The following is a 16,442-nucleotide window of genomic DNA, read 5'->3' as shown; positions in this document are numbered from 1 at the left end:
GTATAATTTCTTTTTCTTAGTCCTTTACAGTAGTGGTCTTATGCAGTATTTCTCTTTTTGCAACTGACTAATTTCACTCAGCATGATTTCCTCAAGGTTCATCCATGTTATGTGGTGGTTTACTGCTTCCTTGTTATTCTTCAATGTAGCATAATATTCCATTGTGTATATGTACCACAATTTGTTTATTATCCATTCTTCAGTTGATGGGCACTTTGGCTGTCTCCACCTTTTTGCTATTGTAAATAGTGCTGCTATAAACATTGGTGTGCATATGTCTTCTGCTGCTATAAACATTGGTGTGCATATACCTTTTGCTTTTGGGTAAATATCGAGTAAAGGGATTGCTGGGTCATAAGGTGTTTCTATTTTCATCCTTCTGAGGAAACGCCATACTGTTTTCCAAAGAGGTTGGACCATTTTGCATTCCCACCAGCAGTGCAAGAGTGTCCCCGTTTCTGCGCATCCCCGCCAGCATTTATTGTCTCCTCCATTTTTCATCTTTGCTGTTATTGTTGGTGTGAGATGGTATCTCATTGTTGTTTTGATTTGCATCTCTCTAATGGCTAGTGATCGTGAGCACTTCTTCATATGTTTGTTGGCTGCCCTGATCTCGTCCTTAGTGAAGTGTCTGTTCATATCCTGTGCCAACTTTTTAATTGGAAACAGTGGCATTTTAAACTTTTTTTATTAGGTTATGGAGTTAGAAAAATATTCCTAATGTTCCAAACATTATTGCAGATACATTGGAAGAACACAGAAATAGAAAATACCAAGCTTGTGTCAGAGGTCCAGACTTTAAAGAATTTAGATGGGAACAAAGAAAATATGATCACTCATTTCAAAGAAGAGATTGGCAGACTACAGTTTTGTTTGGCTGAAAAGGAAAATCTTCAAAGGACAGTTTTGCTTACTTCAAGTAAGGTAAGTACTTTTGTAATGTGTATTTGAAGATCGTAAAATGTAAGCCTGTTAAATGTATACAATATGATTATTTAAAAAATTTACCCCAGCCTTTTCTTTTGAAAAATTATAGAAAAATAAAAAAATTAGGACAGAACAATGAATATATCCTAAAGTATTTTGCCATCTTTATTACCTCATTTATATACTTTTTGCTTTTTTTGAGCCATTTTAACTTCGGTGTATTTAACTCTAAATAATTATGTCATGCATCTCCTGTGAACAGCTGTGTTCTTCTCTATAACCACAATATGGGTATCAAGCCTAGGAAATTAAATATTGATATATGAGGCCATCAAAAAGTTAATAGAAAAATTTTATTATCTTTTAATTCCATTTTTCCATGAACTTTTTGATGCCCCATCTTATTATTAATTCTTGTATATAGTCAACATTCATTTTGCCTTGAATATGGCTTTACATAACCTTTTAAGTCCAGTGGTAATCAAAGATAACACATTTATTTGATTGTTGCTTGCTTTTAGTCTGCTTTAGTATATTGTCTCGACACCTTTTTTGTGGGGAGGGAGAGGATCTTTTTTTTATGACACTGATAATTTTGAAAGAATCTAGCTAGTTATCTGAGTGAATGCCACAAACTGAATTGTTCCACAAACTGAATTTGTCTATTGTTTCATCATGATTAGATTCAGGCCAAACATGTTTGGCAAGAACTAAACTTATTTTGAAACCAAGAATTGGATCTTACTGGGGGCAGGGAATAGGTGTTGTAATTGCGTCTCTGTACTTACAGTGGACTTGGATTAAAAGTCTTGATATTGCTATCTCCAGTTTAAATTCAGTACATTAGGGTTCTTGCTTACACTTTCCTCCATTATGCATTTATATATTTCTTCTCCCATGTGTGTGCCTTTATTTCCAAAATAATCAGTATGTTTTATTTGTGTACCTTATCAGTCATACGCACATATAGTTTCAGCAATAAATCTACCGAGTAAGTAATACATTACTTGTAACTGGATTTAAAACCTGTTTCTAGCAAGTCAGTTCTGTCTCATAGGGTTTTCTTGGGTGTAATTTTTATGGAAGTGATTGGATAGGTCTTTCTTTTAAAGAGCTACTAGGTGGGTTTGAATAAACAACCTTTCAGTTAGTAGCTGAATAGTTGCTAGTTGCTTTTCATTTTCTCAGTGTCTCATTTTTGCTGTTTGCATACGCAATATTTTTAATGATATGGAAAGATAGGTTAGCATATAATATGGGATGTGTTGTGGGTTACAAAGTAGGAAACGTCTTTGAACTAAAGTACTTGGGTGGCACAGAGGTTTTGGAAACTATTTTTGCTGTTAATCATAAAAAATGGTGATAAATTTGAGGCTCAGGTTTGTCAGGTCTTTTATATTGGATAATGCCACATGACTTCCTGTGTCTGTATAAAGTGGATGTCATAATATACATTGGATTGCTATGTGGGGACTCTAAACAAAGATATGTACTTCATCATAAAAAGGAAAGCAATACTCAATGTAAATTTTTGGCTTTCTTGAACTAAAAATAGCTATTGTTTTTGTTCTTACTTAAATGGTTTAATCACAAATATATTTATCTGCTTTTTCTCAGGAAGACCTATTTTATTTAAAGGAGCAACTTCGTAAAGCGGAGGAACAGGTTCAGGCTACTGGGCAAGAAGTTGCCTTTCTGGCTAAAGAGCTTAGTGATGCTGTAGGTGTCCGAGATAAGACGATGGCAGATCTACATACCGCACGTTTGGAAAATGAGAAAGTGAAAAAGCAGTTAGCAGATGCAGTGACAGAACTTAAACTGAATGCTGTAAAAAAAGATCAGGTAAAGCAGGTTAATTTTGAATTTCCTTCTTGGTCACATGAAAAAAATGCTATAACCTTAAGAAAGAATAAGGGACATCCAAGGCCAGATTCCTTGTTACAGAATTTCACATTCCATTCATTGTGTTCAGTCATTGCACAGTCATCAGTTGAAATTAATATATGCTTTAAAAAATTAATATGTGCTTTAAAATTCTTAATGGTTAGTAAAAACTGCTCTATTAGTAAACTTTGATACTTTTTTTTTGTGGATTTTCTCACTAGCTGCATATAAAACACTCATTTCAGAGAGTAATACTTTCTGTTAAGAGAGTAGATTGTTTTTCTTGTTTCTTTCTTTCCTTTTTTAAACAAACTTTAGTTCTAAGAGTATACATATGGATTTATTAGGAGAACTAATGTAGTTCTATTGGAGTCCTGGTGTGGTGCTGTGGGGTAATGCACTAGACTGCAAGATTAGTTTGAACCTCAAGTCAGCAGTTCAAGCTCACCAGCCGATCCTCAGAAACCTTATACAGGGTTGCTGTGTATCAGAACCGACTCGACAGCACTTAACAACAACAACAACAGTAGTTTGTGGAGTGCTGTAGTGGCACTGTAGGATAAGAACTCGACCACAAGGTTGGTTTGAACTGCACAATTGGTTGAAGTACACCAATTGCTTCTCAGAAACTCTACCTATACAGGGTCATTATGAGTTAGTTGTAATTGACTCAATGGCACTTACAACAACAACACTGTAGTTCTGCAGCTAAAACCCTAACACAAATAAAAATAAAAGCCAGAAAAGAAAATGGGGAAATGAAGCTAGAATTCACTTACATTACATAACAGAGTTTTACCATTTTCTTAGAGGATGTGTTTATTTCACTTTTAGGAAAAGACTGATACACTGGAACACGAGCTGAGAAGAGAGGTGGAAGATCTGAAACTCCGCCTTCAGATGGCGGCAGATCATTATAAAGAAAAATTCAAGGAATGCCAGAGGCTCCAAAGACAAATAAACAAACTTTCAGACCAATCAGTAAGTGTTAGTTGAATTTATATGCAGTAAACAGATTTTCTTTTTCATTTTTATTTTCAAATCAGATATATAATGTAAATATCAACCTTTTGGATAACTTTCCTGCTTGATTTAAAATCTTAGCTCTAGTGTTACGATAATTAAAGAAAACAAATCTGTAACTCTGCTGGAAACCAAGAAAGAAAGCAAGGATAGCAGCAGAAAAGACAGGAGCCTGAACCTCCATTTCTAGTCTGTTTTTCTTTTAAGTTCTTGGTGTAAATGTCTTTGCCATTTGAAAACTGTTATTGCATCCCTCCTGTGACAAAGAAGCCTGTAGTCAGTGAGGGTCATGATTAGTCATTCTGGTCATTATCTCTGGGACCTTAGATGGTTGCTCCGTTATCAGTGAGTTCTTCCATCCTGTTCGTATCGTATATCCACTAGATGAGGAAGGGTTACAGAATGTTAACTAATTGTTCTGTATTCCATTTGATGGTGATATATTTGTAATAAAGACAAAGGAAATACTTTTGGTTTTCATGTTTGTATTTTAATGTGGGTCTTTAAATTCTGGTACCTAAATAAGAAGTTTACTATGTAATGAAGTCCTGGAAGTGGTGAAGAAACATCTAAAACATGAAGTAAGGTGATATCAATTTTCTTTGAAAACAAAAATTGTCCTGTACACAGTTTTATTTGTATATTGTGATGCAAATCATGTTTTTCCATACTTTTTTTTTTTTTAAATCTTAAAGGAGACTATAACAGAAACAAGAAGTGGTAAAGTAGGAAACCTTTTGTAAGAAAACACTATGTTTTAAGTATGACCCACATGTAAAATATTTGGATCTTTTAAGCATTTTATAATATTGTGGTAGAAAATCTGTAAAAAGTTCAGTGAGATAATTCCTATAGAAGAGCAAATGTAACTTTTCTTACCTATAATATTCATAATATTTAGGTTAGTTAATGAAGTGATATGTCGCATTTTAGTTTTTTGCTAGCATTTTGGACACTGACAGATTTGTAAGTTCTTCCGGATATCTTTTTATGACTACACTGAAGGAGAGAAGTCATTCATTGACTCATTTGACAATTTATTGTTACCATTTTTATTAGACCAGTAATAATAGTATCTTCACAAAGAAAATTGGAAGTCAGCAGAGAGTGAATGATGCCTCAATAAACACAGACCCAGCCACTCCGATTTCTCCTGTCGTTGCAAGGCCAACGCCTTCTGCAGGTACGCTTTCTCAGACTTTTGTGTGGGGTATTCTGCCTTTTTCCAGAGAGTTTACAAAAATCCTTACAAGAGAAGTAATTGAGGTAATAGGAAATTAAGGTGTAGAAGCAAGATAGAGTCATGTATGTGGTGAATGCACATAGGTGAGTGTGAGCTTTAAGAAGATGGTGGAAAAATAGAATTGAAAGATGGGATTTTCCCACAAGCTTTTTGAAACTCCTTCATCTTTTTGAGAATATTTACAAGGGTTAAATTTAGATGATGACTTCAAGTACTGATTGGGAATAGATAGGAAAAAGCTAAGAGTTGAAATTTTATATAAAACTTCATTAAATTTATAGAATTTAGATGCATTTTAATTGTGGCATTTTTATTGAGCAGTTTGGTGATGGACGGCTGTAAATCTCGTTTCTCTAATTTCTTACCTACTCTGGACCAATAGTGTACCTCCCTCATTTATAGTATCCATTGGAAGAGAAGTGATTTTTTTTTTTAGTTTACTGACGTGTAGAATGAATTGTAGTTGTGACGTGCCTGTATAAGGTGTTCCGAGGAATGGCTAGTGAGTTTGAACCACCAACCTTGTGGTTCAAATGACCTGGCAGTACAGTGTTTTATCTTTCAGCGCCACACCAGGACTCCATAGAATATTAGAGAGACTGAATAAATGAAAAACATGAAAATTTGGTTTAACTCTAGGTTTTCATTTTCATTTTTTCTAATTCCTTTTTTTTAAAAAGCCTTTGTAACAAGTTTACCTTTTTAACTATCTTTATGTGAACACATTTAAAAACTGAGCAGTTCAGTGATGCTTAATTACATTCACCATGTTGTGCTGCCTTTGTTGTTGTTGTTAAGTGCCATCGAGTCGATTCTGACCCATAGTGACCCTGTATAGGGTTTCCAGGGAACAGCTGTTGAGCTTGAACCACCAACCTTTACAGTTCAAATCACTTTGCAATATGACATGTTAGCCCACAGCGCCACACCAGGACTCCCTACATTTTAACAGTCTTGTTTTCCTCCTTGCTATAGCTGAGACTGATTTTGATATTGTAACAAAGGAGCAAGTCTGTGAGATGACCAAAGAAATTACAGACAAAACAGAAAAGTATAAAATATGTCAACAACTCTTACAGGTATGTTAGTTACTTTGTTGACAGAAGATGCATTTATTCAATGTAGATGGTTTAGTTTATGATTACTGTTTTGATTGATAGGTATTCTGGGATTTCTTTTTTATTCCCTTATACTAAGTTTCACACTTGAAGTAATGATGGGGGTTGGGGCATTTTTTGTGCCTTTTTATACAGGACCTCTGAGCAATATGACCCTGAAGTTGTCATTTTCTATTTACTTAATAATCTTTATTTGATACAGAAAAGTGGTTAATTGAGATTGGAAATTACTGCCTTTTATATTGTGTGTTTTATGTGGTGTTAAGTGCTGTTGGGTTGGTTCTGACCCATACCAACCCTGTGTAGAGTTTCCAAGGAGTGGCTGTGAACTGGAACCGCTTATCTTGCGGGTCAAACCAACTTTGCAGTCCAGCACATTAACCCACAGTGCCACACCAGGACGCCTATCTTTTTGTTGTTAAGTGCTGTCGAGTCAGTTCTGACTCATAGTGGCCCTGTTACATGGTTTCTGAGGAGCAGCTGGTGAGCTTGAACCACCGACTTGGAGGTTCAAACCAGCTTTGCAGTCCAAGTGCATTAACTCTCAGCAGCTATTTTGTTACTACTATAAAAATACATGGGAAATGTTTTAATTTCATAAAAATGAAATACTCACTTTATATTTACTGTAATCATAGCAGAGCATTTTGTCACATGCTAAAGTGACCAGATTGGTAAAGTGGAGATTGTAATCTAAATGAGTGTCAGCCTTTTCAGTTGTTATATTTTGACCATTTTAAACAGAATCATTCAAACTTTGCAGTTTTGAAAACTTTCTGGTATCATTCCTGTACTATTTAAAGGATAAAGAGAACATACTTCTCATTTATGCCTGATGTGGGGTAAAGAGGAAAAGATGTTTGTGTATGTCAGTTGTTTTATTTTGTTCCTTAATTTTATGTGTGCGTGTTTCTGTATACCATGGCTAATTGGAGGGGTGTTTCTTAGAGACACAGAACAAGGTTCAAACATCAGTTCAGTGTTACTATGTTGTTGTTAAGTGCTGTTGACTTGGTTCAGACTCATAGTGACCCTGTGTAGAGTGTCCGAGGGCTGCTGGTAAGTTTGAACTGCCGACTTTACGGTTCAGACCAAGCTTGCATTCCAGCACATTATCCCACAGTGCCACACCAGGATTCCAATGTTACTATGGTTGTGGTCATTGTACTGTGAAATTGGTTTCTACTCATAGTGACCTTGCATAGGGTTTCCGAGGCTGTATATCTTTTAAGGGAGCAGAAAACTTCATCTTTCTCTTTCTGAATAGCTGGTAGTTTCTAATTGCTGACCTTGAGGTTAGCAGCCTGACTCTGAAACACTATATTACCAGACATTCTTAATTTAAAATACTTTATGTATTTTTTTCTGAATGATACTAATATAATTTTTAGGTCATGCTTTAAATGGAAAATGTTTATATCTTGAGAGGATTTTTCTTTAGAAAGATTGATTAGAAAAGTTTTAACCTTGACTTTAGAGTAGTTATTTATAAGGGACCAAAATGAAGATACAATATTCCTTCATAAAAAAAATCAAGGAGCATTTTATTTTTTAAAACGATATTGAGATACAATTGAAATCCAGTAAAGTACACATATTTAAAGTATATAATTAGATCACTTTTGGCATATACTGTTATGAAACTGTCACCATGGTGGTATCAAGATAATGATTTCATTGCCCCCTAAAAGTTTTGTCTGGCAATTTGTAAATTCATACTCCTCCCTCTGTTCGTTTCAACAGTTAACTATTTAAATGTCTTTTCTGTAGAATTTTATATAAATAGAACCATGTGGTATGCACTTTTTTTTTTCTTGGCCTCTTTCAGTGCAATTATTTTGAGACTCATCCACATTGCTGTTTGTCTTGGTGGTTCATTTCTTATTGCTGAAATAGTAGTTCATTGTGTGGAGATAATCATTTGTTTATCCATTCACTAGTTGATGGACATTTGAGTACTGATTTTTTGGCTGTTACAAATTAAGCTGCTATGAAAAATCATATACAAGTCTTCTGTGGATATGATCTTTTGTTTCTCTGGGGTAGATTTCTAGGAATGATGTAGTCAGGTAGTATTGTATGTGAATGTCTAACTCTGTAAGAAACTATTAAACTGTTTTTGCATGGTGGTTGTGCCACTTTCAGCAATGTATTATCAGTGTTATCCATTGTAGCCAATCTAATGAATGTGTGTTGTTGTTAGGTGCCATTGAGTAATTTCCGACTGATAATAACTATGTATAGGGTTTCTAAGGAGTGGCTGGTAAGTTTGAACTGACAGCCTTGTGGTTCAATTTGATCTTGCAGTCCAGTGCTTTATCCCACAGCCCCATGATTGCTCATTGTGCTTTAATTTGCATGTCCCCGGTGGTGGTGTTGTTAAATTCTGTCAAGTCGGTTATAACTCATAGCAATCCTGTTATAGGGTTTCCAAGGAGCGGCTTGTAGGTTTGAACAGCTGAGCTTGTGGTTAGCATTCCATTGCTTATCCTGCTGTGTCACACCAGGACTCCATTGCATATCCCTAATTAATATTAATGTATAACACTTTTGTATACATACTGGCCATGCATGCAATTTTTTGTGTGAAATGTCTGTTCAGATATTTCGTCCTTTTAAAAACAGGGTGATTTCTTCTCTTAATGAGTTAAGAGTTCTTTATTCTGGCTAACAGTTTTTTGATAAAAGCATGATAAATACTTATGTATGGTTTGAAGATTGCATATAGGCTATCTAGATGTGTATGTACATATAGATGTAAACATACATATATATAGATACATATTTGTTATTAAGTGTGTTGAGTTGGTTCTGATTCATGGTGACCATATGTAGGGTTTCGAGAAGTGGCTGGTTAGTTTGAACTGCTGACCTCAAGGTTTAAATGACCTTGCTGTCCAGTGTCACACCAGGACTTACACTCTCTCTCTGTCTGCTGTGTTAAGTGACATTGAATCGGTTCCAAACCATAGCAACTCAGCTAGGGTTTCCTAGGAATGACTTGTGAGCTTGAACCTCCAACCTGTGGCTCAAGCTGACTTTTCAGTCCAGCACATTAATTCATAGTGCCACACCAGTACTACCTCTCTCTTTCTGTCTCTGTATAGTATGGTTATTCTCAACATAATAGTAGCATTATTTTTTGAAAAAAATTTTCTTTTTCCTTTGAAATGCTCAAATCAATGATAAACTTTCACCTTGAACAAAAATACTTCAAAGGAAAATAGCCTACTCACGTATTTTCATAATTTGTAATTCCCTTTGATTTTCGGGTTATGTTGTTGTTGTTAGGTGCCATCGAGTCGGTACCGACCCATAGCAACCTTAAGCACAGCAGAAGGAAACACTGCCCGATCCTGGGCCAACCTCACCACTGTTGCCATGCTTGGGTCCATCGATGCTGCCACTTGGCTAATCCATCGAGTCGTGGGTTTTCCTCTTTTTCTCTGACCCTCCACCTTTGTTGTTGTTAAGTGCCGTTGAGTTGGTTCCGACCCATAGCAACCCTGAATAGGGTTTCCAAGGCTATAAATCTTTACGGGAGCAGAAAGCCTCATCTTTCCTCCCGCAGAGCAGCAGCTGGTAGTTTCGAACTGCTGACCTTGTGATTCGTAGCCCGATTCTATGCTACCAGACCCTCCACCTTACCAAACATGATATCCTTCTCCAGCAACTGGTCCTTCCTGACAATATGTACGAAGTATGAAAAATGAAGTTTGGTCATCTTGGCCTCCAAGGAGCAAGCACTCTCGCTGCACTTCTTCCAAAACGGATCTATTGGTTCTTTTGGCAGCCCATGGCACTTTAATATTCTCCTCCAACACCATAACTCAAAGCATCAATTCTACTACAGTCGTCTTATTTTCTGTCCAACTTTCACATGCATATGAGGTTATTGAAAATACCATGGCTTGGGTCCAGGCGCACCTTAGTCCTCAAGTTGACATCTTTGCTCTTCAACATTCTAAAAAGGTCTTGTGCAGCAGATTTGCCTAATGGAATACATCGTTTGATTTCTTGACTGCTGCTTCCTTGAGTGTTGATTGTCGATCTGAGAAGAATGAAGTCCTTGACAACTTCAATCTTTAGTCCGTTGATCAGAATGTTGTTTACTGGTACAGTGGCGAGGATTTTTGTTTTCTTTACGTTGAGATGTAATCCATACCGAAGGCTTTGCTCTTCGATCTTCATCAGTGAATGTTTTAAGTCCTCTTCACTTTCAGCAAGTAAAGTTGTATCATTTGCATATTGCAGGTTGTTAACGAGTCTTCCTTCAGTCTTCATACTACGTTTTTCTTCATAGAGCCCAGCTTCTCAGATGATTTACTCAGCATACAAGTTGAATAAGTATGGTGAAAGAATACAACCTTGTCGCACACCTTACTTAATTTTTAAACCATTCAGTGTTCTCATGTTCTGTTCGAACTATACCTCTTGGTCCAGGTACAGCTTCCTCAGCACAATTAGGTGTTCTGGAATACTCATACTTCGCAATGTCGTTCATAGCTTGTCATGATCCACACAATTGAAAGCCTTTGTGTAGTCAGTAAAACACAGGTAAACATCTTTCTGATATTCTCTGCTTTTCAGCCAAGATCCATCAGACATCAGCAATGATTTCCCTCGTTCCACAGCCTCTTCTGAATCTGGCTTGAACCTCTGAAAGTTCTCTGTCAATGTATGATTGTATCCGTTTCTGTATTACCTTTAGCAAAACTTTACTTACATGGGATATAAAGAGATTGTCCGATGATTCCTGCATTCTGTTGGGTCACCTCTCTTTCGAATGGGCACAAATATGGATCTCTTCCAATTAGTCGGCCAGATAGTTGTCTTCCAAATTTCTTGGCAGAGATGAGTGAGTGCCTCTGGTGCCGCCTCACTTTCTTGAAAGATTTCAATTTTTTTCCATCAATTCCTGGTGCCTTTTTCTTTGCCAGTTCCTTCAGCGCACCTTGGATTTCCTCCTTCAGGATCATTCGCTCTTGATTATATGCTACCTCTTGAAATGGTTGAACATTAACCATTTCCTTTTAGTGTAGTGACTCTGTGTATTCCTTCCATCTTCTTTTGATGCTTTCTGTATCATTCAATAATTTGCCCAGTGAATCTTTCAGTAACAAAAGTCAAGGCTTGAATGTTTCCTTCAGTTCCCCCAACTTGAGAAACGTTGAGCGTGTTCTTCCATTTTGGTTTTCTGATTCCAGATCTTTGCACATTTGGTTGTAGTATTTGCCTTTATCTTCTCGAGCTTATCTTTGAAATTTTCTGTTCAGCTCTTGGACTTCCTCATTTCTTCCATTTGCTTTAGCATCTCCACGGGAGAGAAGTTTCAGTGTCTCTTCTGACATCCATTTTGACCTTTTCCTTTTTTCTTGTCTTCTCAATGACTTTTTGTTTTCTTCATGTATGATGTTCTTGATGTCATCCCACAACTCTTTCTGGTCTTTGGTCTTTAGTGTTTAATGTACCGAATATGTTCTTCAAATGATCTCTAAATTCAGGTGGGATATATTCAAGGTCATATTTCGGCTCTCGTGGACTTGTTTTCGTTTTCTTCAGCTTCAGTTTGAATTTGTATCTGAGCTCTGGTAGCGTGGTGGTTACGAATCGGGCTGCGAACCTTAAGGTCAGTGGTTCGAAACTACCAGCCACTTCGCAGGAGAAAGATGAGGCTTTCTACTCCCGTAAAGATTTACACCCTCGGAAACCCTGTACAGGGTCGCTGTGGGTTGGAACCGACTCGACGGCACTTAACAACAACAGCAACAATTGATGGTCTCTTCCACAGTCTGCCCCTGGCCTTGTTTTGACTGATAATATGGAGCTTTTCCATTGTCTTGTTCCGCAAATGTAGTCAATTTGATTTCTATGTATTCCATATGGTGAGTTCCATGTGTAGAGTTGTGTCTTACGCAGTCTAAAGACGTTATTTGAAATGAACAAATCAGTTTTGAAGAATTCTATCATGCGTTCTCCAGCCTCATTTCTATCACCAAAGCCCTATTTTCCAATCACTGATCCTTCCTCTTTGCTCCCAACCTTTGCATTCCAATCATCAGTAATGGTCAGTACATCTTGATTGCATGTTTGATCAATTTCAGATTGAAGAAGTTGGTAGAATTCTTCTATTTCATCCTCACTGGCTTTAGTGGTTAGTGCGTAAATTTGATTAGTAATGATATTAACTGGGCTTCCTTGTAGTCGCATGGATATTATCGTATCACAAACAGCATTGTACCTCATGACTGATCTGGATATGTTCTTTTTGACAGTGAATGCAACACCGTTCTTCAGTTTGTCATTCCTGGCATAGTAAACCATGTGGTTGTCACATTCAGAATGGCCAATACCAGTCTATTTCAGCTCACTAATGCCTAAGATATTGATGTTTATGCATTCCATTTTTGACAACTTCCCAATTTTCCTAGATTTATACTTCATACATCCCATGGTCCGATTTTCAGTAGATGTTTACAGCTGTTTCTCTTCATTTTGAGTTGTGCCCCATCAGCAAATGAAGGTCCCCCAGCTTTTTTTCCCATGGGCTTTACTCCGTTCATGTTGTCACAGTCAACTCTACTTTGAGGAGTCAGCTCTTGCCCAGTCGCATTTTGAGTGCCTTCTAAGCTGAGGGGCTCATTTTCCGGCACTATATCTGACAGTTTCGGGTTATAGAGAAGAGTAATGTGTAAGAAATCAAACTAGAGATTGTCTTGGTCAGGACATCTCAGAGTTGTTTCTTATTCAGTGCTTGGGACTGGCAGCACATTATAAATACATAATTTTATTTCCTCCCTTTGCATAAGTAATGTGTTTTTTACATAATGTTATAGCATTTATAGAAGTAGAGTAAAATAATAAAAAATGCCCTGTAATCCTAATCACTAGAAATTAAAACTTCACACAACACTACCTACTACTGGCCACAGTGATCCTAAATGACAAAGTAGAACTGCTTCACAGGACTTCTGAGGCTATACGTTGTCAGAGACGCAAACTGTCTCACTTGTTCTTCAGCAGAGTAGCTAATGGTTTTACACTGTCCACCTTTCAATTAGTAGCCCAATGATTAATCCACTGTGCCACCAGAGTTCTTATACACAACTCTAGGCACTTTATATAGTTGTCGGAAACAACTTTTAACACAAAAGTAAGATTGTTGTTAAGTGCTGTCGAGTCAGTTCCGACCCATAGCGACCCTGTACAGGGTTTTCGAGGGTGTAAATCTTTACGGGAGTAGAAAGCCTCATCTTTCTCCCGCAGAGTGGCTGGTAGTTTCGAACCGCTGACCTTAAGGTTCACAGCCCGTTTCGTAACCACTACACTACCAGAGCTCCTTTACACTATGTGTTTTTTTTATTTTTTTATTTTTCAATTTATCTTGAAAATTTTCCTTACCAATTTACTTCATTCTTTTAAATAAATATATGTTTTATTTTGTGGATATAGAATGGTGTATCTAATCTTCCAGAGATAAAACATAAATCATTCAATTTTTATGCTGTTATAATAAGCCTTCAGCATATATTTGTGGAGATGTTTGCTATATGGAATTAATTTTTTTTTGGTAATTATATTGTTTTCATTTAGGATGAGAAAACAAAATGCAATAAATATGCTGATGAACTTGCAAAAATGGAGCTGAAATGGAAAGAACAAGTGAAAATCACTGAAAATGTAAAACGAGAACTAGCTGAAGTAGAGGACAATTATAAAGTAAGTTTAATACTCATTGTATGTTAACTTGAGGTACCTGGTCCTTTCAGTATGTGTTGAATCTTTAATTTTTATCAATCGAATGTGTAGCTTTAATATGGATAATTGAGAGAAATGTTCATCTATAAATAAAAATGTCTGGCTTTAGTTACATTGAATATGGGTCATTAACTATGAGCTGAAGACATAGAATCCATGTACATTGCCATTGTGGCTATAATTCTGTGGATTTTGATGGCTCCTAAAATTGCATGTATTAAATTTAATAAGTAATGCTTATTAATATATGTTGAAAAATTAACATTTCAGTGTTCTCATGTTCATGTGTATGTAAAATTATTTTAGAGTCCTGACATTGTTTTAGGAGTATAATTTAAACACAGGATCAGTAATTTAAAAACTGTATTACAGCTTTTTAAATTTATTGCCCATATGTGTGTGTTACTTGCAGAAGCCTAAATGAAATACTACAAAGTGATACCATCTTAATTGGTAGAACTATTCTTTCCAATATAACATTAAACAATAAACAAGCCCAAATGCTAAGTGACATCATTTATAAAAAAGGAAAAAATAAGCCATCTGTAGCTGATTAATATGTAGAAAGATGATATTCCCCTAAGGAATAAAATACAGTGTTTTGTATTTTAAGGAATATATATATTTGTCTTTCTGTCTGTTTTGTGGTATCTAGAGTCCAGGAAGCTTTAAGTAAAACTTTGTTATACTAGACTTGTTATGAGTGGTGTTCAACTCAGTAGCTATGTTATTTATATACTGTAGCTAAGTTTACCTGTACTTTAGTTTTTTAAAAATATAATTTATTTTTTTAACGTTTTCATTGTGAATTATGTGTTAGTTTACATGGGCAAACATTATCTACATTCATCCTGTCGTATTTTGTTTCATTGCAATGATCACAATCCCTTGCATGCACCATCAAACACCCAAACGGTACCCCACACACAACCTGCCCTCTGGCTGCCAGCACACAGCCCCTCTCCCTCAGAGTCCAGAGTCCCTAGCCGCTCCTTCTGTCCGTGTCTTCTCCTCTGCCTCCATCCCTAGTGTCACTGCCTCCCCAGACAGGGTCTGGCACTTTGGACAAGGTCTTGCAATTCGCTTTTCTCCCTTGATGGTTCCAGGAATCTCTGCTCCTGGACTGCAAAGTCAGCCACTCCCCTCGTTTTGTTACCAAACATTTACATTTACCTTTCCAACACTCACTGTCAGACCTGATAGCAATCATTCCCTATTGAACCACAGGAGTCCTTTCCCCCTCACCTTTTTTTTTTTAATGTTTTATTGTGAATTATGTGATAGTTTACATGGGAGAACATTAGTTTTACATTCATCCTGTCGCATATCGTTTCATTGCCATGGTTACAGTCCCCTCCATGCATCATCAACCAACCAAAGGGTATACACTACAATCCTGTCCCCTGGTCGTCAGCACACAGCCCCTCTCCCTCTCTGTGTCTAAAGTTCCCAGCCGCCTCATCTCTCCACATCATCGTCTCTGCCTCCATTTCAGGCGTCACTGCTTCTCTGGGTAGGGTTCCCCTCTCCGCTCTTCTCCCTTGATGGTCCCAGGGACCTCCGCTCCTAAACTGAAAAGTGAATCACTCCCCTCCTTGCTACAAAACGTCTACCTTTACATTTCCTACCCTCACAATCAGTCCTTATAACAATTATTCACTATTGTATCACAAGAGACCTATCTGCATTTCATTTTTTCATCCTCACCTTTTATAAAATATAATTTTAATAATACCAGTAGTTAATTTTAGGTTTCTTCCATGGGACAGTAGAAGGGATGGCTAAGGTAATTATACTCGTTGGTCCTTTTTGTCTTCATACTTTCAGAAAAAAATGTTTTGAAACATTTATTTCATATTATTATTATTTGGGGGATCCAGTGGATAGTGTTTCAAATGAATGCCAACTTCTCAGGTATGAATACTGAATTGATGTGAATTTTTTTTTTTTTGCATATTGATGAGAAAAAAATGATACAGTAAACAAGTTAATGTGCTGAATTGTAAGTTCAAGTTCACCAGCTGCTCCTCAGAAACCTTATCCTGGGTCACTATGGGTCACAACCGACTCAGGGGCACTTAACAACAACAACCATTGACTAGAACATGAGTCTAGAAAGAAAACCTTTGAAAGACATCTCTAGGGAAGAACCATTATAGAATGTTTTATTGTATCTATAATGCTTGAAGGTTATCAGTGGATAGTTGCTAAATAAATGAATGACTTAGAGACAGAATATTGGAGGTTGGAGGAAGAGAAGAAACAGTTTTCTAACATGGTTTCTGAAGTTCAAACTTGTTGGGCTCTCAGAGTTATGATACCAATTGAAAAACAAAGGAAAATAGGTTTGGGACATTTTGCCTTTATATTGCAGGAAGGGTATAAGTGGCAAACTTGGTATTTGAAAGAGAGAGAGGGTGCGTGCAGGAGTTAATGTTCGTAATTTATACCCAGGGAGGTGATAGTTGAAGGCATGGAAGAAAGTAAGT

General features: G+C 36.7%; 1 protein-coding gene across 2 annotated transcripts in view; it reads left to right on the top strand.

The window, feature by feature from the left end:
* The window catches only part of TAX1BP1 (Tax1 (human T-cell leukemia virus type I) binding protein 1), a 75,949-nt gene that overhangs the window by 28,314 nt on the left and 31,193 nt on the right, over positions 1–16,442 (top strand). For both annotated transcript variants that reach the window (XM_006832183.1, XM_006832182.1), the window contains exons 7-12: positions 742–924; positions 2,545–2,769; positions 3,646–3,792; positions 4,894–5,017; positions 6,053–6,156; positions 13,789–13,914. In XM_006832183.1, the coding sequence (XP_006832246.1) occupies positions 742–924; positions 2,545–2,769; positions 3,646–3,792; positions 4,894–5,017; positions 6,053–6,156; positions 13,789–13,914 (909 nt within the window). The remainder of the gene's footprint in view (positions 1–741; positions 925–2,544; positions 2,770–3,645; positions 3,793–4,893; positions 5,018–6,052; positions 6,157–13,788; positions 13,915–16,442) is intronic.

Source organism: Chrysochloris asiatica, unplaced genomic scaffold (assembly GCF_000296735.1).
Source record: "Chrysochloris asiatica unplaced genomic scaffold, ChrAsi1.0 scaffold00006, whole genome shotgun sequence".
NCBI classification, from domain to species: Eukaryota; Metazoa; Chordata; class Mammalia; order Afrosoricida; family Chrysochloridae; genus Chrysochloris; species Chrysochloris asiatica.
Note: the sequence above shows the minus strand (reverse complement) of the source record. Positions and strands in the feature narration are given on the sequence as shown.